Source organism: Enoplosus armatus, chromosome 6, assembly GCF_043641665.1.
Source record: "Enoplosus armatus isolate fEnoArm2 chromosome 6, fEnoArm2.hap1, whole genome shotgun sequence".
In the NCBI taxonomy this organism is placed as follows: domain Eukaryota; kingdom Metazoa; phylum Chordata; class Actinopteri; order Centrarchiformes; family Enoplosidae; genus Enoplosus; species Enoplosus armatus.
The window spans coordinates 560,709-580,928 of NC_092185.1; the positions used below are offsets into that span (position 1 = coordinate 560,709).

The following is a 20,220-nucleotide window of genomic DNA, read 5'->3' on the forward strand; positions in this document are numbered from 1 at the left end:
TTGCCATATTACTCAGAACAGCAGACCTTTTCTCAAATCAGATATTTAAAGTCGTTATTGCAGGAAAAGCCTATGTTTAATAAATGAATGATTTCTGTGTTTGGTTTAAATGTCTCATTGAGCCAGCGTGCACAATACAACACAAACGTTATTAAGCTATTAATTCAACAGTTTTTACTGTCAAAATGTCTATTTCACAAAAGAAATGGCCTTTCAAAACACAATGTCCAAAAAACATGAAGCGATCATTCAGGAAGAAAAAAACTGCTCTTTAAGCAGGTGTGCGCATGTGCGAAACCTTCAGCGGACCCGTTTTTGTCTGTTTTGGAGGATGACTATCTCTGCGGGTGTTGCTCTTTGGCTGTTTGTCAGCAGTAACTGCTGAAAAGTTAAAATATAAAAGCATCGTCAACGTTAAAGGTAATAAAGCTGCCGCTGAGCAGTTCTGTGTAAACCGCAGCCATAAACGGACCGACACATTACGGCTTTTGTTTGTTTTAGCTAATGTGAAGTCAGCTAACTCAGCGAGTTCACCTAAGTGCACTTTGTGCCGCAGACAGTTGAGGCAGCTGCGGAGAGCAGAGGTCATCACGACAGGTAAGAAGAAAACTTCACGCCGCTGCTAACAGCTGAGTGCTGAACCTAACGTGTGTGCTCATGTTGGGTAAATCTTTATGTTCGTTTCAAAACTGGTCACAGGTGCTAGCTAGCTTCCTGCTAGCATAGATGCTCGTCCGCGCTCAGAGAGGCGTCAGGTTTCTTCATGGACTCGCTGTCCTTCAGTTGTTGAGCTCCTCTCAGGCGTTGGCTTCATGTCTGTACTGGTTTCCAGTGTGTCAGAGAGCAGAGTGCTGCTGGTCTGTAAACCTCTGGTGGAGGAAGTACTCAGACGTTTCACTTAAGTAAAAGTACAAAAGTGTTAGCATCAAAATAAACTTGCATTACCAAAAGTACTCCTTCAGAATAATATATATATAATTATTGATGCATTAATGTGTTCATCACTTAATGTTGCAGCTGGTGAAGGTGGAGCTCATCGAATGACTTAATATTCTGCTGAGTAGTTAAATCTGTAATAATGTCATGATTTATTTGATTATATCTTGTACTGATAATATGAATCTGTAAAGTAACTGAAGCTGTCAGATAAATGTAGTGAAGTAAAAAGTACAATATTTTGCAGTAGAAGTATTAAAAAGTAAAGTCCAAGGGCCTCCAAATTGTACAGTACTTGATCTAATGTACTACAAAATGCCACAAAAGAAAAGTAAGTTAGCAGAGCTCCATTGTTCTTTAGCTGCTGATCAATATAAAGTGTTCAATAATATCTAATTGAGAAAAGCTGATTTTCATTTACTTGATAAATATAGTTTTATTCATTTTATTTCTTTATGCCTAAAAGATTATAGAACGTTATTAATTGAAAACCTGAAAATTAATGTTGTAGTATTTTCACATATATTTTACAATAAAAAATTATAATTTGAATATTTAAATTACATAGAAAAATAGACCTTTTTTCTTCTTGTGCTGTTTATGTAACTGCAAAAACAAAAATGTATTTTAGATTCGATTCAGTTTGACTTCATCAGTATTATTTGTTCAGTAGATATACTGCGTTACATGTACACGTTAACTTCATTTAGTGTAACATCTCTTTTCCTGTGTAGCCTGTTAACAGATTGAATCAATGTTATTGATGGACTGTAAATGGGAACAGAAGTCCTTCAGTCTTTAAATGACAGATATCCTCATTGTTTGGGAGCTCAACTGTTTTTCTAAAACTTCCGGTTAATATTAATATCTACTAAGTGAATATTTACTGGACATTAATGTACCTCTGTGTCCCCCAGCTCTGACCGCCCCTCTGGGACGATGGCCAACCCTCTGAGGGCTGAAGTGGTTCGTCTCTATAAAAACGTGAGTCTGTATTTTTTGATTGGTTTAGAAGCAGCTGGTTTGAGGTTTTGTCATAAATCTTAAACTCAACTTAAAACTCATTTAAAGAAGTCTGGTCTCCGTCAGGATTTAAGATATACTGAATAAAAAAAATACAAAAGCTGATTTTCAGATTTGATATAAAGTGAATCTACCTGGTAAACAGGTGCGTAAGAGAATGAAGGTAGTGAACTCCTGCACACCTGTGGCTCTGAATTTATTAGCAACAAACACCTGAGACAGTTATTGATCAACTATGTAATGATCCATAGAATACAACAGAAACACGTTCACCCAGCTTTACGTTCTGGTCTAAACATCTTCAAATTTAGTGCCGACAGGAAAAAATATATGTTCAGTTTCTTGTTATAATGTTGAGTTTCCTGTTTTAATGAGATATTTTCATGTTATTTTGAAACATTTTATTAATACGAGATACCAAATCATTCAACTTCTTCTTCTGTTGCTTCATGAAACTTGTCTGTCTTTAATGAAACATCAGAGACCTTTACTTTATTGAAACTGTAAACCTTCTCCTCTGCGACTCCACAGCTCCTCTACCTCGGACGAGAGTATCCTAAAGGTGGCGACTACTTCAGGGACCGCCTGAGAGCGGCGTTCACTAAAAACAAATGTGTGCAGGACCCGGAGCAGATCAGGGAGATGATCGCTCGGGGGGAGTACGTGGCCCGAGAGCTGGAGGCGCTCTACTACCTGAGGAAGTACAGAGCCATGAAGAAACGCTACTACGAGGAATGAAAGCTCCTGCAGACACTCTGACTGAAAGAGCGTCTCTGTAACAACCTGCTTCTTATTTCAGTCAGAGATACGAGGATTCATTCGTCCTGCTGACAAAATGAGACAAAAACAACAAGAAACCTTTATATTTACTTCAGTCTCGTTGAGCAGCAGACTGCAGCGACCGTCCTCCAACACAAAACAAAAAGCAGCTTCAAGGTTTTAACGTTTTATTCCTGAAGAGTCGATTCACTTCTGAGAGAAAACAATTAAATAAAAGTATAAAAACAGACGAGTTGTCCTTCATCAAAAACAAACGACAGTAAGGCTCGGACCGGAGGAGGTTCAGAGGTCAGAGGTCAGAGGTGGGGGGGGGCCAGGGAGTCTCCGTCAGCCAGGTTGGCTCTGCAGATCGGACAGGTGGTGTTATCCTGTCAGGTGGAACACATGATCAGACTGGAGCTGCAACTGACAAGTAGTTTCATCATTCGTCAGAAACTAGTGAAGAATGAGTTCAAGGTGGGAAACTCAAAGATCTTCGGTTTGCAATGATTAGAAAACAAAATCTAACTTTACAGGAGCTGGTAGGTGGAGCCAGGCTAGTTGTTTCCCCGTATCCAGTCTTTATGCTAAGCTAAGCTAACCAGCTGTAGCTTCATATTCAGCGTGCAGACATGAGAGTTGAGTCAGTCTGAACATCATGTGTGTGAGCCGTTACCTTTAACCATCGGTCAATACATTGGACATGGTAGTCGTGGAAACAGGGCAACATCCTCAGCTTCTCCCCATTGGTGTAGTCACAGAAACAGATCTGGCACCTGTCAATCAATCAGCAGAGGAGAGTAACAGGTAAGACACCAGCATCAGTAAATAATCAGGTCCAGGTCGGGCCGGCTGTTGGACTCACTGAGTGTTTCCAGCACTGCTGGCAGACTGGAAGGTTTTGGTGGGAAACATCTGGATTTCCCTCCGACTCAACCTTTTGGACACGACGGCCCCTTGACGCTCCTCAAAGGCCAGAAGAGCCTGGAAGACGAGCAGATGGGCACAACAACATCACCAGTCAAAATATTAAGAGTCTGTAAGGAACGACAGGAAACTGGCCGAGGCTGATGATGTGTGACAGTCTGCGTCACCGTCAGGTCCTTCACTTACAGTTAAAATGTTCCTTCAGTAAAAATATGCAAGTATAATCAGGAAAAGGTACTTAAAGTATTAAAAGCAGTAAAATGTCCCCTGTGACTGTGTACTATTACATATGATATCATTCGATTATTATTACAAGCAGCACCTGGATATTCAGTTTACTGAAACTACGTTTTCTCATGGTTGTAGTTCAAACATTTGAAGACACACACATTCTAAATACCAATTCCTCCTCTTCCTCACCTCGTAGTCGTTTCCCTGAAGGTTTTCTGAAAGCTCAGGCAGGCCGTTCCTCCTCCTGCTCCGCCCACGTCCTCTGCGTTGACCAATCAGATCTGTGTAAACACATCAGCTGTATCATATTAATGGATTATGCCTAAAGATAATTACTTCACCTTTTCCTGTTTACTCTCCTGCAGCCAATCAGAGCTGGAGTAAGTTCCTGCTAATGCTAACACAACACTTCCTACTGCTGCTTCACATTAAAAGCAAAGGTGACTTTTATTGTGAAGCAGCCACAGGAAACTGTCACTGAGGTTAGCGAAAAGTGTCTACAGAACAAAACGACGACATTCAGTCCATGTTGTCAGCTGATGACAGGATTTGTTTTGCCTTCAGAAACTCAGCAGAGCAGAATCAAACGGGTGGATGTGAAACACTCGTTACCGTCTTCAAAGCCGACCAGCGGAGAGACGGCGGCCAGCAGGTCAGGCATCCAGCTGGGCTCCATGTAGGGGTGGAACTGTAGACAACGGCAGCTATTAAAGACTTCCTGTTCTCACTCACACACACACACACACACACACACACACAGTATCAGTTTTGTTTTCCGTGTTAAGTGAATGGCTGCCTCACCCTGTGGTGGCTCTGCTGATGAAGATGATGGTGGTGCTGGTGTCTGCTGTGTGCTTCCTCTCGGTCAAACTGGGCCTAAGTGAGCAAACAGCATCGTGAACACTTTCCCACAGTCCTCTCTGCACAGGTGGTTTGTGTTGGCAGGTGAAGGATCCTACCTGCAGGCTTCGAGCCAGCGCCTCGTCTTCCTCCACCTGTGCTGAGCGAACCACGGCCTCCTCATCGTCACTGATGACGATCTGCTCCGGTGCTGCTGCAGGAGACATCACTGATCAGAACCAAAGACCTGAAGCTGTTAGAATCCTTCCCATAAGGACCAGAGCTGATCAATACGCTTTAGACTAAATTATTATAACTTTGTAAATCATTGATCCAAAAAATTTAGTTCCTGCAGGTTCACCAAGTTACATTTAAGACTTTTTAATACCTGTTTCACAATCATACCATTACAGTATGTAAGTATGATGGAAAACAAGTAGGGACAATATGAATTATTTATTATTATATCACATCTTTTCAGTACCTCCCAGCAGTAAATAATAATCATTTCTAATGATATAATGAATTAAATTAACCTGGACCTGATAAGCAGCAGAAAATGGATGAACCAATCAACATTGAAGCAGCTGAATCAGCTGTTAGCAGCTCCTGTCTGCAGTGTCCTCATGGACGGACAGACAACCATCACTGATCACTGAGACACTGAAGGAAAGTTAAAAACAGGAGGATTCTCAGGCAGGTTCTGCAGCGTCTTTCCTCTGATGTCTGAGTGGATTTCTGGAGGTTTATTCTGAAAGATTCTACAAGTGTTTCATGTCTGTGAGTTCAGATCTGACTGAGTTATGACTCTGAGAAGGAGGACAGAGTTTTAAAGAACCTCAATGCCTCCGTGAGCTCCTCTTTGGTGCCAGTGATAATGTGTTCCATGAAAACATTATTATTTTTTATTTTTTTTAGTGTTTGACGGTGAGATGTAAATATCTACAGTGTCTTCCTACCTGTTGAGGTGTCTCCTTGCTCGTTGTTCAGCCATCTCCTCTCCTCTGCAGTCAGGAAGGACAGAGAGTCAGAGGGGGGAGGTGGTGGTGAGGGTGAAGCTGTCGCTGACGTCGGACTTCGCCCCCCCCCCTGGCCGCGAGAAGCAGGACTGGCTTCTACTGTGGAGTCTGTCACAGTCAAAGCCTCCACTTCCTCCTCTGATACTGGTGTGAGGTAGGAGGAGGATGATGATGAAGAGGAAGATGAGGAGGAGGAACAGGATGCGGTCGACAGGGGGGCCTCCAGCCAGCTGCACAGAGGAAAAGCCCTCAGAGATGAAGCTGGAACAAAGCCGACGTTCTGTTCTCCCATCGCTGCTGCTAGCCTCCTGCGTTTGGATTTATGTGAAAATCCTCGTTCACTGCCGGTGGAAAGTTCTGGTCCTGGAGAGCCGCCGCCAGCCAGCTGAGGACAGAGAGAAGCAGCAGTCAGCCTCAGAGCTGATGACGGCGACAGTAAGATGACCTAAATGAAGCCCGTACGTGGCAGCACGGTGACTTACAGGACTGAGATGTTCCTCTGTGATACAACCACGTCTCCTCTGTTTGCCAAGTTGTGGGCTGGAACAAAAAAACAAACATCAGATTCTAACAAACATTCAAAGAAACATGACTCTTATTAGTCAAGTGCACATGCGACAGACCACTTCACTGGTGGCTCAACATTAGTTCCTCGTTAGCTGGAAGGCTGCTTCACTCTCTTATACAACAGATCAGGGAGGTCACGATGTCTGTCGAGCTTTCTGTGCCAACAGAATCTAAATAAGCAGTAAACAATACAACAGTTCTGCAGTTGAGATGTATAAATAGGAACTGAACCTCTTCATGTTAATCTGACAGTCGGTCTCATGTCTCAATACACACCTGAGTCACTTTAATGTGGCGGACGTGAGGACGGCAGATTAACAGAAAGAATCCACAGAGACATTAAATGAAAGGTCGCTGTAACCAGTTTAACAAACTATGAAACACTGAAAGAGATTTCAGTTGTTGGTTCTTCTCAGATCAGGTCAGTCTAGATCTAGACGGTCTCCCTTCTCCCCCTCAGTCCTGGAGGGAGGGGACACAGAGCTGGTGGCTCTGGAGAGAACAGATCTTTTCTCTGCTAAGATGAAAGATGGAAAACAAACTTTGACTTGGAGTGAAATGACACTCTCAGCAGGGCCACAGTCCACATTACAGTGTTATCCACAGGTGAGACAAGGAGCCAGGTTACCTGGGTGTTTCTGGGACGATGATGGAGAGATCATGATAAAGGACGTCAGCGGGGTCCAGGAGGCAGCCTCGGTTCAGACCTCCAGGACTGTCCGCCTCAGACGAACAGAGACTGCCTGTAAACGACTCATCCATGGCCGTCCTCCCGCGCTGTTAGACACCTGGTTCCCAACTCTATAATCCCCTTGAATCCAGACTCATATCATCCAGGTGCTGAGGACAGTTCACCTGAGAGAGGATGAGGAGTTCCCGATAATAATCATCTAACGTTACGGTTTCTACAGATTTAAGTCTAAGGTCATACAAAGCTTGGATTCTTTGACACAAACACACATCAAACTCATAATATGATGCCGGTCAGGTTCAGGAACACAAACAGAGCGTCCGGTTGTTAGCAGGGTTAGCATGGAGAGCTAACAGAAGTAGCTACAGACTAACACGACGGTAAGAATGTGTAAAAGTGTAAAGCTGCCAACGATAACAACACGATGAGCGTGACGTTTGTTAGCTTTACCTAAACGTTGAAGTCCTCTCTCCGTTCGTTAACGGCTAGTCTGCCGAAGAGTCGCTCGCTGGAGTCACAACAGGAAGTGCACTCAGAAACAAGAGCGGGGATTTCCGGTGTCACGCCGAAAAGTACCGACGATTCCTGTTTAGTTTCAATTTGAGTTTTAGTTTTCTGTTTTTATATAAACTGAGGTTTGGACTTTTGAAGACAGGCTTTTATATTCACCAGTTTCTGACATTTCTTCGAACAATCAATCAATTCATCAATAAAATAATCAGCAGATTAATTGATAACGAACATCCTCCTTAGTTGCAGCGCTAATAATAATAATCATATATGACACAAGCATAATGCTACAGTACATTAAAGTATATATATAGGCTTGTGAGTGTTTTTGTTCAGTTTATGTCAGCCTACTGTAACTTTGAACAGGTTATATCAGAATCAGAAATACTTTATTTATCCCCGGGGGGAAATTATACAGAGTAGAAAGTAGCATACATTTAGAAATAAGAGTATGTACAAAAATAAGATATAAAAAATAAAAAATATACACATTTACAATATTTAAGTGAAAAATAATGGTTGAAATATATATATATATATGTATATGTATATATACAGTATGTGTGTGTGTATATATATATACACACACTTGTTGTGATCTTTGCGGTTAATCACCTTGTTAGAGAACAGCATGTTATGCAATATGTACTGAAACACTGAACAGTTGGAGGTGTGCATTCAAAAGTTTAGAGAAGGTCAAATTAAGTTCACCTGTAAAGGTTATAGTGCATTTTAGGTGCATTCTGAAATTTCATCCGAAAGCCGAATATCCCTAACTTTTTGTGAGTAGTGAAGATATGTATGTGTATACACACACACACACTAATATTTCGTTGGACCGCCTTTAGCTTTGAGTACGACACGCATTCGCTGTGGCATCGTTTCGATAAGCTTCTGCAATGTCACAACAGTTATTTCCGTCCAGAGTTGCATTAATTTTCCGCCAAGATCTTGTATTGATGATGGGAGAGTCGGACCGCTGCACAAAGTCTTCTCCAGCACATCCCAGAGATTCTCAATGGGGCTGAGGTCTGGACTCTGTGGTGGCCAATCCATGTGTGAAAATGATACACAGCTGTTTAGTCCCAATCCCTTGAGTTCCCTTCGCAATGTGCATGTGGAAATGCTCTTACTTTCACTATTAAACATAGCCGTGAGTTCTACTGTATATCTTACGATATGATTTAACGTTTAAGTGATCTCCGATCACGATCATCCAAGAGTTTGTTCCGACCACATTTCTTCCTCGAAGATGATGGTTCACCACTATCCTTCCAGGTTTTAATAATGCGTTGGATGGTTCTTAAACCGATTTTAGTAGTTTCAGCAATCTCAGTTGTTTTCTTTGCTTGATGCAGGCCAATAATTTGACCCTTCTGAAACAGATTAACATCCTTTCCACGACCACAGGATATGTCTTCCGACATGGTTGTTTAAGAAATGAGAAGCTACTCACCGCATCAGCCAGGGTTAAATAAGTTGTTGCCAGCTGAAACATATTCATCACTGCAGTGAGAGTCCAGTGCAATTATCCAATGGAAGGCTCTTACCTATTTGCTTAGTTAAAGAAGTCTGTGGTGTAGACGGTGAAGAGGAAGGGAGAGAGGACAGTCCCCTGCAGGGCCCCGGTGTTGCTGACAACTCTGTCTGACACAGTGTTGTAAGCGCACATACTGTGGTCTGCCAGTCAGGTAGTTGACAATCCAGGACACGAGGGGGGCATCCACCTGCATCTCCGTCAGCTTCTCACCCAGTACAGCCTGACGGATGATGTTGAACGCTGACTCTCACAGTGCTCGCTGGCTTATCCAGGTGGGCGTAGACGCGGTTGAGCGATATATAAGATATATCAACATTATCCAGCATAAATGAAGATAATATATCCCTATGAACATCCTCTGGTCAACACATTATGATTCCGTAGTTTGTGATCATTTGGTTAAACATTTGCATGCACCATGTAAGAATTATAACTGATATATTAAAGACATTAAAACTAGATCGTAACACACCTTATGGCCCTTACCATTTCAGTTTTTAATTGTGAATTAATGGGGCGCATTACCAAACAATGTGGTAATGAATCACATTTAAATGTATATACATCAAAGTAATTGCCACACAAACAAGGGTCTAATATATATTAAATAACGTCATTATTTAGAGTAAAACCTTGATATTCTGTCTCGACTTCAAAAACCCTTTTCAGAGTTTCACTGAGGCACACATGTATGCATGTCTTAACACAAAAACTTTTAATTGAGTCTTTACTTGGTTGTGAGCAGACGTCCTAAAGTAACATCCTCCCCACGTAGAATAAACTATAATTATAATATAATAAATAATAATACCTCATATCCATGTATTCTAAATGTTTTCTTTAGGCTACAACAGATTTAATAATATTAAACTGAAATCTTTGAGTGGGACTTTAAAGACTGTAAAATGAAAGAATGTGCACGAAACTGGGCTGTAAAAAAGAACCATTTATTTATTTATTTTTTACTCTCTCACAGAGGTCAAGATGATTTCCCAGTTTTAGATTTTTGTCTCAAGGTGTCCATTAATGAATTCATACAAAGTCTTTGTAACAGAGATATCTCTATTTACAGACGAATTCTAACACACAAGAGGAAGCTGTCTGTAGCGGACAGACATGAAGACAAGCTGCTCTGTCGCTGCAGAATGAACTGAAACACACGCAGCTGTGAGAAGCAGAATTAAATAGTTCATCATCAACTGAACTGTTACTGTAACACAACAGAGAACAGAGTCGCTATGACAACACTGCAGGATTACAACTCAAGTAACCATGGTAACAACACCAAACCTAGAATGCATCCTTAAAGCATGAAGTACCTCCGTCGCCATGGTAACATCAGGCTAGAACAACATGGACTGCAGCGATTTACGGACTGTGGCCATCTCCTGCTGTTGCTGTGGAAACAAATATCGACAGGATGTGACATCATATCTCCATTCAATGAATACATCCCTTTGTTTATTATCTTCATTTGTATTCTCACTGCATATTTATACTTAATTTGTTGTAATGGTTTGTGGCGCTTCACTCACAATACATTTATTCTGCTCTACTGCATTTATAGGATGCACTGAAATTAAGACATTCTTTCAACACCACAGTTACCAAAAGCTGAAATCTCTGGAAAAACAGCTTTCTTATTTCAAACGTATTTAAAATGAAATGTATGAGTCCTGTGGTCATTTAGTCTTATTGGCCACACACAAGTTGTCAACAATGCAAAAGTTTCAAAATTTAACTGATATGTCAGTGCAACCTAAACTCTGCCTTTCTTTGATGCTAAAATAACCCAGTTCCCCCAGAGCTATCAGTATCAAGCAGTCTCACACATATTAGATTTTATTACTTTAATATTTAAGCTGGCTAGTAACATCAAGGCCTCACTGTCAAACTGCTGGGCGATCCTAACTCTCCTATCTGCACTCACAGTGTCCATGAGGATCTTCTTCTGCAGGGTGGCCATCTCCTTCCTCAGCTCTTGTTGCGCCCCCTGCAGGAAAGCCTCGTGGCTGTTCTCCATGTCCTCCATGTTCTGGAGGAAACACGGAAAGAGCTTCAGTTTGACGTCTTCATTTAAGAATTTAGGTTATAGCCAGATACATCCGTTGCTATTAGAGAATAGCGTTTTAAAGGCCTCACCTTCACAAATTGCTCGTACAGCTCTCTGACAGTCTTCAGCTTTTGGTTCTGCACAACTCGGGCCTGCTGCAGGATTTTCTGCTGCTGTCTGAACAGATTCTACAGAGAGAAGAAACACAGCTGATGAAGTCTGACTTGACAGAGTCACTAACTTGTTCTCTCGTATTCTTATTATTCAGATTCATCAATAAATAGAAGCTGTCATTGAACCCTTTAGATCATTTACTGTGTTTTAGTTAGAAGTATTATGTTATTTACATGTTGTATTTAATGCATCACTTGGAGGACAACCACAGTTGGAGAAAACAATCCTCCAACACAAAAAGCTGTAGTGATCAGCTATTTAGGGTTAGATGAGATCTAACCCTAAATAAATGTTTCCTTTAAATGCAGCTCTAGAGGTCACATAGCATCAAACCCGAGGCTCCATCTAACCAATCAAGCAAGGAAGTGAACAAACGTTGAGCTTCTCCTCCTGCTCCTCAGATCGCTGGGCTTCAGCCTCCCACTGCTGCAGCGCAGAGGACACCTGCTGGGAGTACTGCTGAGTCATCTTCTGCCTGCAAACACACACACATTTCAAACATAGCCATTTTCAGACATCCCGGTGATGAGGTGTGACGGTAAAGTATTATCTCAAAAGCTTGAATGGTAATTTAAGTATTCATTCATTTTGGCCCTAATGTTGTAACTTCTATCATTTCTTACTTCCCCATTCATTTTTCACTTCATATATTCTGGCGCTGTAATTGTCAGCTGTGTGGTCTTCTCATCTTTTAGCCTGCTGCAGTGACTTACAGACCTACAGGTATCAATACTTTCATCAGGTTTTGTCAGAGTTCAGTGGTTTTCCTGAAGTCACAGGAAGGAGACAGTCCAACCTCTGGGTGTGATAGTTGTTCCACAGCTGCTCCAGCTTGTGTTGGCTTCCCTTCATGTAGTTCTTTGTCAGACTCTCCAGACGTTTCTTCTTGGCCTGCATCACCTTGCTGATGTCAGCTGGAAGCAAATACACAGAGCTGCATACCTTTTTGTCACACAAAGGAAAAGAGCTGGATAAGGTCACATTTTTGAGTGAGTTTTGATGCTGATACCAAAGCAATAACGTTACCACTTTGCTGAGTTTAAACACATTTTTTCTACTCAGTGTTTTCTAATTTAATAACATGTTAATGCCAACCTGCTCACGTGTTGGTGTTAATATTTTCTTCACATGGACTACAGTATAACATCATCAGTACTGAGAGTATATCTGATCAATGAGTAAGTAAACAAGATACTACACTAATGCTACAATCAGGAGAAAAACAAACAGACACACACCTGCACAAAGCTGCTTACCTCCGAATTTCTCCAACATGGACTGAACTTCATTCCTGGAAGAGTGGAGAGAGAAACACATTTCTTTCTTTCTATATATGTGAACTCATTAGGCTACTGCACAGCACATGATCAGCACACATACAATATATTAATAAATGAAGCTGTAATAAGACAGCATTGATATGGAATACCCCACAGCACAGGGCGCCTCCTCTTCAAAGTCAGTTGCAGGTCTCTTCTTGGCCAACTTGTCCACTTTGGGAGTTTCATCTTGTGACAGCAACAGTCACCACAATTCAAAGTTAATGTCCTTTTATTAGCTAAACAGGTATCAACACCAGCTAAAGCTTCAGTGAGTTACTCCTACCCTCTCGGACATCCTCCTCTGAACCGCTCAGCTCTTTCTTTTCATCCTCTTCAGTAAAATCAAACACGTTTTTATCGGATTTGTCTTCTGGGTGTTTCTTCTTCACCTGTCTTCTCCCTGTTGCCATCCTTCCCACCAGATTTAGCTAACGCTACCCGATCTTAACCTTTTCAACGTGGCAGGCAAGACAACCTGGATTGTGCTAATGGCGGCTAATGTCACCCAGCTAGCTGCTAATGTTAGCTTAGCGTTCGCTGCTAATGGATTTAGCTAGGTACTATTTGGTAAATGTCATGAACAGACTGACACAACTACATTTTAGTTAATTCCTGGAATCAAACGGACCTCTGTTCTGGCTTATAACTACTGGTTACCGACTGAGTGAAGCTAAACTCAACCGGTTACAGAACTAACTAACTGAACAAAGCTAACCTAGCTAGCTGGCGCCGTAGGACTTCGGCTCGATTCCCGCCACAACCAGACCGAGGCTCCGGTTTAAAGGAGCATACCGGTGTTTGTATCAGTGGAGGAAGTACTCAGATAAAAGTACTAATACCACACTATACAAATACTCTGTTACAGTAAAAGTCCTGCATGTAAAATGCTCCTTCAGTAAAAGTCTGTCAGTATAATCAGTAAAATGTCCTTAAAGTATTAAAGCAGTAAAATGTCCCCCGTGGCAGTTCTCCTGTTATATAGTCTATCATGAGATGATTATTCCTCATGCATGATTCTTTTCATTGTGGATGAATCAGCTGATTATTTTCTCCATTAATCCATCGATTGTTTGGTTACAATGACCCAGAGCCTAAAGTGACGCCTTCACAAAGCTCCACATTATTAACAAGACATTACAATTATTAACAGCATTCAGAGGGAAAGCAGCACATCTGTGAGCAGCTGGAACCAGGAAATGGTTTTACACCAAAAATCTTTTCATCCAGCAAAGTAGTTGCTGATTCAATTTCTGTCAATCAACTGACTAATTGTTTCAGATGATTACATTTTCATGTTTTGTGAGCAAAAGTTCTTAATTAACAGGGAATCGTCTTTTCTTTTGTTGTAGATCACAATTTCATACCCACCAACTACTGGTAAAAATGGACTACATATGTGTGCCTATGAGATGTTTGTGTCATTCAAAAACCCTGCTCCTGTCTCAGTATTATGTTGTCCATGTAAATATCAATTTGCAACAAAAAGAAAAAGATTTTCTTGCTGTATACCAAATGACTTAAGGTTTCTTGTAGATTTATGGGGATGAAATTAAAAGATTTCACATCATAACATCTTTTAAAGTCACCACCTTTTGACCTGCATAAAAATATAACACTGAAATAAAATAGAACTGCTGTAGAAAAAACACGTCTCATTTTACTTGTTTGAATCCATTTTACAGTCCCACTTTAAGTGAATCAGAACTGAGATATAAACAGTCAGCTGGCAGGTTTTCATGACTCTGATCCCTCAGATGCAGGTTCATCTCCATGTCCACGATGATGCAGAAGAATCTGCAGGCAAGACTTTCACTTCAGTCAAATATCAAACTTTTCTTCACAAATACAATGTCCGTTCTCTTCGTAGTCCTCTCGTGTCACCACGATCTCGTCGTAGTCCGGACTGTGGGCCAGCAGCTTCCCTCCCTCCCATGAGTAACAGATCGTACTGCAGGACAAGACAGTTGAAACTATTAATGACAATATTATGAATACATTAGTGCCAGAAAACAGGACAGCGTATCATCCGCTCTGCCAGCGTATCATCCGCTCTGTCAGCGTATCATCCGCTCTGCAGAGAGGGTGATCGGCTGCAACCTCCCATCTCTTCAGGACCTGTACTCCTCCAGGACCCTGAGGAGAGCAGGGAAGATCGCTGCCGACCCCTCCCACCCCGGACACCATCTGTTCGACCCCCTCCCCTCTGGCAGGAGTCTGCGGTCCATCAGGACCAAAACCTCCCGCCACAAAAACAGTTTCTTCCCCTCTGCAGTCAACCTGACAAACTCACACTGACCCCCCCCCCAGAACACAAACACAAGTTATACGTTATATTAACGTACATCACCCCTGTCCCCACTGCGTTACATTAACGCACCCACCCCCTACTGGACACTTTACTTTATTCTGGTCACTGCACTGTTTGTTATTTATCTTATTTTTATTTTTATTCTTATTTTAGCTTTTATATTCTACTTATTTGTTATCGAGACAATAGCACCTTCAGACCACGGCAAATTCCTTGTAATGTATGTTACTTGGCAATAAACTGTTTCTGATTCTGATTCTTTTGTGGAAACTCTTTCCACAGAAACAAGGCCGATGCAAGAGGCTAACAGGAGTCCTGCTGTGGATTTATAGTTCTGATGCATGTATCATGCTTTAATTATATTCGACACAGAGAGAGAGAGAGACGGTGGGCTACTCACATAACTGGAGTTACATCCTGGTAACTTGTATTTCGCTTGTCTCATTTCTGAATATATATCAATATAAATATATATATATATATATATATATATATATATATATAAAGTAGCCTGGAGCCTCCAGTCTGCAGCAGAGATGAGCAGCAGCTACAGATCTCTGGTCAGCTGTCTTCTTTCTGACTCCACACTAACCGACTGTCTTCAGTTTCAGACTTGTGGTCTTCAACCAACGCTGACTCAAGTGACATCACTGGAGGACATTTATCAGACTTCAACAGCTTCCTCTAGACACTCCAGGCTTTATACTATTTTAAAACATGCAGGAGAACTCAACACCTGGAAACACCTGGAAACACAGCTGAGGTGTTCCCCTCTAACACGCCCCCAAGTGTTGGTATATTTTTGAGGAGACGTACGTCAGCTACAGTGAAGCTTCCTTTGTGTGTAGGAAGTTAACGTACAACTACAAATCAAGCCGAACTTACTTGGCAGGCAGGAGGACTGACACAGGGAGGTGGGCCGGGACGAGTGACCGCAGCTCGGCCTCCAGTCGCTCTCTGAAGCCTGGAAACAAAATGTTTCCTCCAGTCAGGACGATGTTCTGGTAGAAGTGTGGCTGCATGTCTGATGGCAGAACACACTGTTAACGGCTTCACATACAGACGTGTGTGCGATATTCACTGTAAACTAAATGTGAAAAAACAGTAAATAAATCAGCTGTAACTAAGCAACAGCAATGGTTGTATTTATTTTAACAATGTATAAATAATAAAAGAGAAAAGGGAATTTGACTCTTAGTGCTCAGAAATCAAATCGTTCAAAGACAAGTAATTCATACACAAAGTGGAAAAAACACACACACACACACATTTCATGAACTTCATCAAAGAGATAGTTTTGACAGTTTTCATCACGTGTGAGAACTGCCTCTGACACACTGAGTATCCAGCCCCAAGTCATCACCCAAGATCCTAAGTTCATGTTAGACCTCATGCAGCACGTGAATCTGCCGTCTCCATTTAACACTTGAGGACCGACAGTTGTGTTTAAAGACGTAGCTGTTTGATCTCTGAAGCAGAAAGCGCATGTGGTCTGACCTTCTGGCAGGGACTGGATGGAGTGCACAATGGCCTCTGGGATGCCCATCTCCTGGATGCCGATGTCTGATGGGTGGAAGAGCATCTCAGGAACAGCAAAGCGCTCGTTGGCCAACCTCAAGATCTGCTCTCCTGTCTTGTACTTTCCACTGAAGACCATCTCTTCTCGTGGCTGGAGGACAGAAAGACCAATGAGCTGAACAGACAGACACTATCAGACAGTATCAAGAACTTTCAATGACAAATGCTGATAAACGCTTTCTCACCTTGCAGAACCCTTTTTTGATGGAGCTGAAATCTGGAAGAACATAATCCCTCATCACAGTGTTTTCGTCCCCCTTCCTCCTGATGAGAGAGCACACAGAACAACTGTCATCAGGGACTTCCTGATAAAACAGTCGATGACCTGCAGGATGAAGATGGCTGTGAGAAGGAAGTGCTTCATCACAAGCAGAGGTCGGCCTGTCTGGGCTTACTGTGCCATATCCACGTCCCTGTAAAACTGCTGGGAGACGTAGCAGACGTCTTCTTTCACTTGGTTGATTACATGAGTTTCATCCATGACATGTAACTGGCTGCAAGGAAGAGAGATGATTGTTTCATTTGATCTTGATGATCTACCTTCCACACATTGAACGATAATAAAAATCATTTACCATAGGAGATAATCTTATTTCTAACATTTACAGCTGGAAAGAACCGCTGTTCTACCAACTGAGAGCCAGAGATAACGGAGCAGCGCTGAGTGTGGAGAACTCACCGGTATGAGATGATCTCCTTCAGGTGGTTGGTCAGTAGCTTCCCTCCTACATTGATCCTAAAGGCAGAATAAACCATTATTGTTGTTATTGATGTTAATGGTGTTGCAGGTTAATGATGTTGCAGTCCTCTGACCTCCGGATGCCCTCCTTCAGTTTCTTGCTGCGGCAGTAGGGGGCGATGTGGGTGAAGGAGAATCCACTGTCCACCACCAAACAGCAGAGCTCCGAGGGTTTAGTGTGGAAGTAGTGATGAGCACTGAGAGAGCCCGCTGGAGAACACAGAACACAGATTTAAACACATATCTTGTATCTGCCATCCGGAAGATTGATTGATTTCACTTTATTATCTGAATACAGAAGAAGAACACCACTTAACAAAACGATAAAACAAATACTACACAAGTATCACAAAGAAGTAGCTGGAGAGAGATCACTGTCGTCACTCCCTTTTACAGTCAGAGCTCAGTCCACAGGGACACTGAGAGCTCAAACTGTTCAGTCCGTTCAGTCCAGCCTGTCGGACTCTAAATCTTCTGTTTGATGGCAGACGCTGATATTCTTTAGATAAATGAGAGTCTGATGGAACATTACCAGCCAACAAGTCTTTGACCCACAGACACGTAGCAGTCGAACTGCACTGCAGGACTCTCTGTACCACGACACTCTCTACTGTAATACCCTCTGTATTATCAGAGTTTGACCTAAAAATGACCAAAAATGGTTTATTCTTCTCTGTGTTACCATGACAACTGGCAGCTGTGAGTTGTCATGTCAGTAGATGCAGTATAACTACATGTTAGATTTTGCTTTTTTTCTTCTGTTTTGATGTTTGAAAACAAAACATAAAACTTAGTTTTTAATGTAAAAGCAGCAGTTTTTATGTAGTGAAAAGTGATTTAAAACAATAAATGAACAATGACGTGATAAATCTCAAGGCACACACTTTGGGAACCACTGACTGAGGATACCGAGTGCTTTGTCGTCTTGTTTAAAGAAACACCAAGAATAGAAAGTAGATGTGACTCAGGACTGAACTGTGGTGGGACAAATCTGAATCTTCAAAGAATTCATACAAATCAAGTTGGACCAATTTTCTGTGCACAGTTTATTTTAACTTGAAGGATTCTGGATGACTTATTGACAATCTGCAGGAGTCTTTTATGGTTTTGATTATCTGAACAGTTGCACCCGTCTGTTATGCAGGATGTGAGCGAATCCTTTGACTGCGTGCTGTGTAGAACCTCAGCAGGACGCATCGCCTCAGCTGGACTCACCGTTTATTCTGAGAGCCGACTGGAACTGGTACTCCTCAAACAGGATCTCATTCATCGACTCCTGAATGGAGGTGAAGTTGAAGTACGGCTCGGTGATGATGACGCTGGTGTCTGCAAACTCCACCTGGACCCAGAACACACAGCCATCAGCAGAGGAGGAGGTGATGGAATCAGATCAGATTAGTAGACAATGTGATCACAAATATTTGCCACATTTCCAGGAAAACAAACCAAAAGGCCTAAGTGAAGAAAAGATATTGTGAACAAAAATGAAGAAAACTATGAACCTTAAACATCTCCTTTCCAAACAGATGATCCCACACTTTCCTCTGGACATCCCAGTTGACCAGATAACCCTGAAGATAACGAACAGGAGATAGCAAATGTTAAAGAATCTCTGACATGATTAAAACCAGTCCAGATGGGACCTGGTGCTGTAAAGATGCAGCCTCTACATGTGGTTACTCTCTCTCTCACCTTCTGGAAGGGGAGGATGTAAAAGAGACCTGAGGGATCTTTGATCTCATCAAGCTGATTGGCCGTGAAGGTTTTTAATCTGGAGGTTTTGGAGCGAAACTGGCAGTTTGGGATGACGCTGAGGGAGAAAGAGAGAAAGAAGGTCTGAGAAAGATCTGACTACCAGGTGCTAAGACAATAAATACACATTAGGTGGGTTTGCTGCTGCCCCATACTGCCTTTATGATTATTATTATTATTATTATTATTATTACTATCAGCAAACAATTTAATACATGAGGCAAAAGGATTACCTGAGGAAACGATCACATTTAGTGCTTCAGAATAGAGCTCAAGTGTCTCTCTGTGATAGCATCGACTTCATCATCAGTCTTCCAGTTTATGGTGGATTTTTAGGTTTACTGATTACATTCAACTTGAACTTGACCAACTATGTAAAACACATTGATGTGACATCCTAGACACTAGGACGAACACAAGTTGTTGTTTTTCCACGCCATATTTTTGAATGTCTGGCAAATGAATCTAAAACTGAACAAAAACCTAAAATAGCCAGCTGCAACTCTACGATGTCACTAGTATAATATCCTCTTGGTGTATTCACCCTATAACGAATTTCAGTCTGAGCCCCGAAGCTTCATATTTAGTCTGAAGTGATGTTCTACATCGCAGCTTTATTCATTAAAAAAGATTGAAAACAATAAAACGGTGCGAACTCAGAAGGCGACGGGTAACGTTAGATTATGTATTACAGATAATTACACGTGGACTTGTTTGAAAGATGTGAGCTTGACCGACTGTTTATTACCATTAGCAGTAACGTTAGCTACCTTGTTAACATAACTTACCTGACTTTCTCCTGACTGTATCCTATTTTCGCCGTATAGGCTCCGTTATCCAGCACTAAAGTCGCCATTTTACAGCCTGTACTGACCACAAGTCAAATTCATTCCACAGTTAACGAAGCAGCGTACATTACTACTCTTCTGATAGAACAAAGCTCGGCCATTATGACTTTACTCGTCCCGCCAATCAGCGTCGTCTTCTTCTCTCTTTCCGGGAGACATGACGTTCTGAGGCAGCCAATCAGATCTTCTCCTCCTTTTCTTTACGGTCATTGGCGGTTGGTATAGCCAATTAGATACGAGGTTTAGGGTCCTTTTAGAAAAATGTTCGGGCGGAAACCGGTCTCGTCCAGTTTGTTTCCTCCGCAAAATCTGTAGAACTGAAATGGAAACTACTGAATATTTAGTAACAAAATAACTGTAAAACAGGCTTGATTTTACTATTGCAAATTATAAATACATAAAA

The 20,220-nt window shown here is 41.8% G+C and overlaps 4 protein-coding genes across 5 annotated transcripts; 1 reads left to right on the plus strand and 3 right to left on the minus strand.

Moving 5' to 3' along the window:
* Nucleotides 1-318: 318 nt before the first annotated feature.
* lyrm5b (LYR motif containing 5b) lies at nt 319-2,968 on the plus strand. The gene is made up of 3 exons (XM_070907239.1): nt 319-597; nt 1,854-1,920; nt 2,491-2,968. Exons 2-3 carry the CDS (start codon nt 1,876-1,878, stop codon nt 2,695-2,697), a joined length of 252 nt encoding a protein of 83 aa, XP_070763340.1. The 5' UTR covers nt 319-597; nt 1,854-1,875; the 3' UTR covers nt 2,698-2,968.
* On the minus strand, nt 2,890-7,516 carry LOC139286440 (E3 ubiquitin-protein ligase RLIM). 2 transcript variants are annotated; one of them, XM_070907238.1, is made up of 11 exons: nt 7,444-7,516; nt 6,931-7,157; nt 6,218-6,275; nt 5,676-6,120; nt 4,836-4,927; nt 4,678-4,752; nt 4,489-4,564; nt 4,066-4,157; nt 3,584-3,702; nt 3,395-3,494; nt 2,890-3,107 (listed from the first exon to the last, which is right to left on the minus strand). In XM_070907238.1, the coding sequence occupies exons 2-11, from the start codon at nt 7,062-7,064 to the stop codon at nt 3,036-3,038; spliced, it is 1,263 nt and encodes a 420-aa protein (XP_070763339.1). In that variant the 5' UTR covers nt 7,065-7,157; nt 7,444-7,516; the 3' UTR covers nt 2,890-3,035. The 2 variants fall into 2 exon arrangements, with proteins under 2 accessions (XP_070763339.1, XP_070763338.1); XM_070907237.1 differs by having other exon boundaries at nt 4,836-4,930.
* Nucleotides 7,517-10,338: 2,822 nt separating this feature from the next.
* Nucleotides 10,339-13,219, minus strand: sycp3 (synaptonemal complex protein 3). The gene is made up of 8 exons (XM_070907722.1): nt 12,876-13,219; nt 12,700-12,778; nt 12,527-12,561; nt 12,067-12,184; nt 11,646-11,745; nt 11,186-11,284; nt 10,974-11,078; nt 10,339-10,440 (listed from the first exon to the last, which is right to left on the minus strand). The coding sequence occupies exons 1-8, from the start codon at nt 13,000-13,002 to the stop codon at nt 10,387-10,389; spliced, it is 717 nt and encodes a 238-aa protein (XP_070763823.1). The 5' UTR covers nt 13,003-13,219; the 3' UTR covers nt 10,339-10,386.
* A 1,008-nt stretch (nt 13,220-14,227) lies between these two features.
* actr6 (actin related protein 6) lies at nt 14,228-19,923 on the minus strand. Its single transcript, XM_070907546.1, has 11 exons — nt 19,758-19,923; nt 18,910-19,027; nt 18,720-18,788; nt 18,433-18,556; nt 17,292-17,427; nt 17,158-17,214; nt 16,874-16,972; nt 16,664-16,742; nt 16,398-16,569; nt 15,786-15,924; nt 14,228-14,540 (listed from the first exon to the last, which is right to left on the minus strand). The coding sequence occupies exons 1-11, from the start codon at nt 19,823-19,825 to the stop codon at nt 14,411-14,413; spliced, it is 1,191 nt and encodes a 396-aa protein (XP_070763647.1). The 5' UTR covers nt 19,826-19,923; the 3' UTR covers nt 14,228-14,410.
* Between the last annotated feature and the right edge of the window lie 297 nt (nt 19,924-20,220).

Coding starts and splice junctions, on each gene's coding strand:
- LOC139286440 (XM_070907237.1), bottom strand. CDS start 7,064: ATGGATGAGTCGTTTACAGGCAGTCTCTGTTCGTCTGAGGCGGACAGT. Junction 4,931..5,675: donor GCAAGGAGACACCTCAACAG/GTAGGAAGACAC, acceptor TGTCTCCTGCAG/CAGCACCGGAGCAGATCGTC. Junction 3,495..3,583: donor AGCAGTGCTGGAAACACTCA/GTGAGTCCAACA, acceptor ATTGATTGACAG/GTGCCAGATCTGTTTCTGTG.
- sycp3 (XM_070907722.1), bottom strand. CDS start 13,002: ATGGCAACAGGGAGAAGACAGGTGAAGAAGAAACACCCAGAAGACAAA. Junction 12,562..12,699: donor GAGGCGCCCTGTGCTGTGGG/GTATTCCATATC, acceptor CCACTCTTCCAG/GAATGAAGTTCAGTCCATGT. Junction 11,746..12,066: donor AACAACTATCACACCCAGAG/GTTGGACTGTCT, acceptor GTGTGTTTGCAG/GCAGAAGATGACTCAGCAGT.
- actr6 (XM_070907546.1), bottom strand. CDS start 19,825: ATGGCGACTTTAGTGCTGGATAACGGAGCCTATACGGCGAAAATAGGA. Junction 18,789..18,909: donor ACATCCTCCCCTTCCAGAAG/GTGAGAGAGAGA, acceptor CGTTATCTTCAG/GGTTATCTGGTCAACTGGGA. Junction 17,215..17,291: donor CTGAAGGAGGGCATCCGGAG/GTCAGAGGACTG, acceptor TTCTGCCTTTAG/GATCAATGTAGGAGGGAAGC.
- lyrm5b (XM_070907239.1), top strand. CDS start 1,876: ATGGCCAACCCTCTGAGGGCTGAAGTGGTTCGTCTCTATAAAAAC. Junction 1,921..2,490: donor TGGTTCGTCTCTATAAAAAC/GTGAGTCTGTAT, acceptor GCGACTCCACAG/CTCCTCTACCTCGGACGAGA.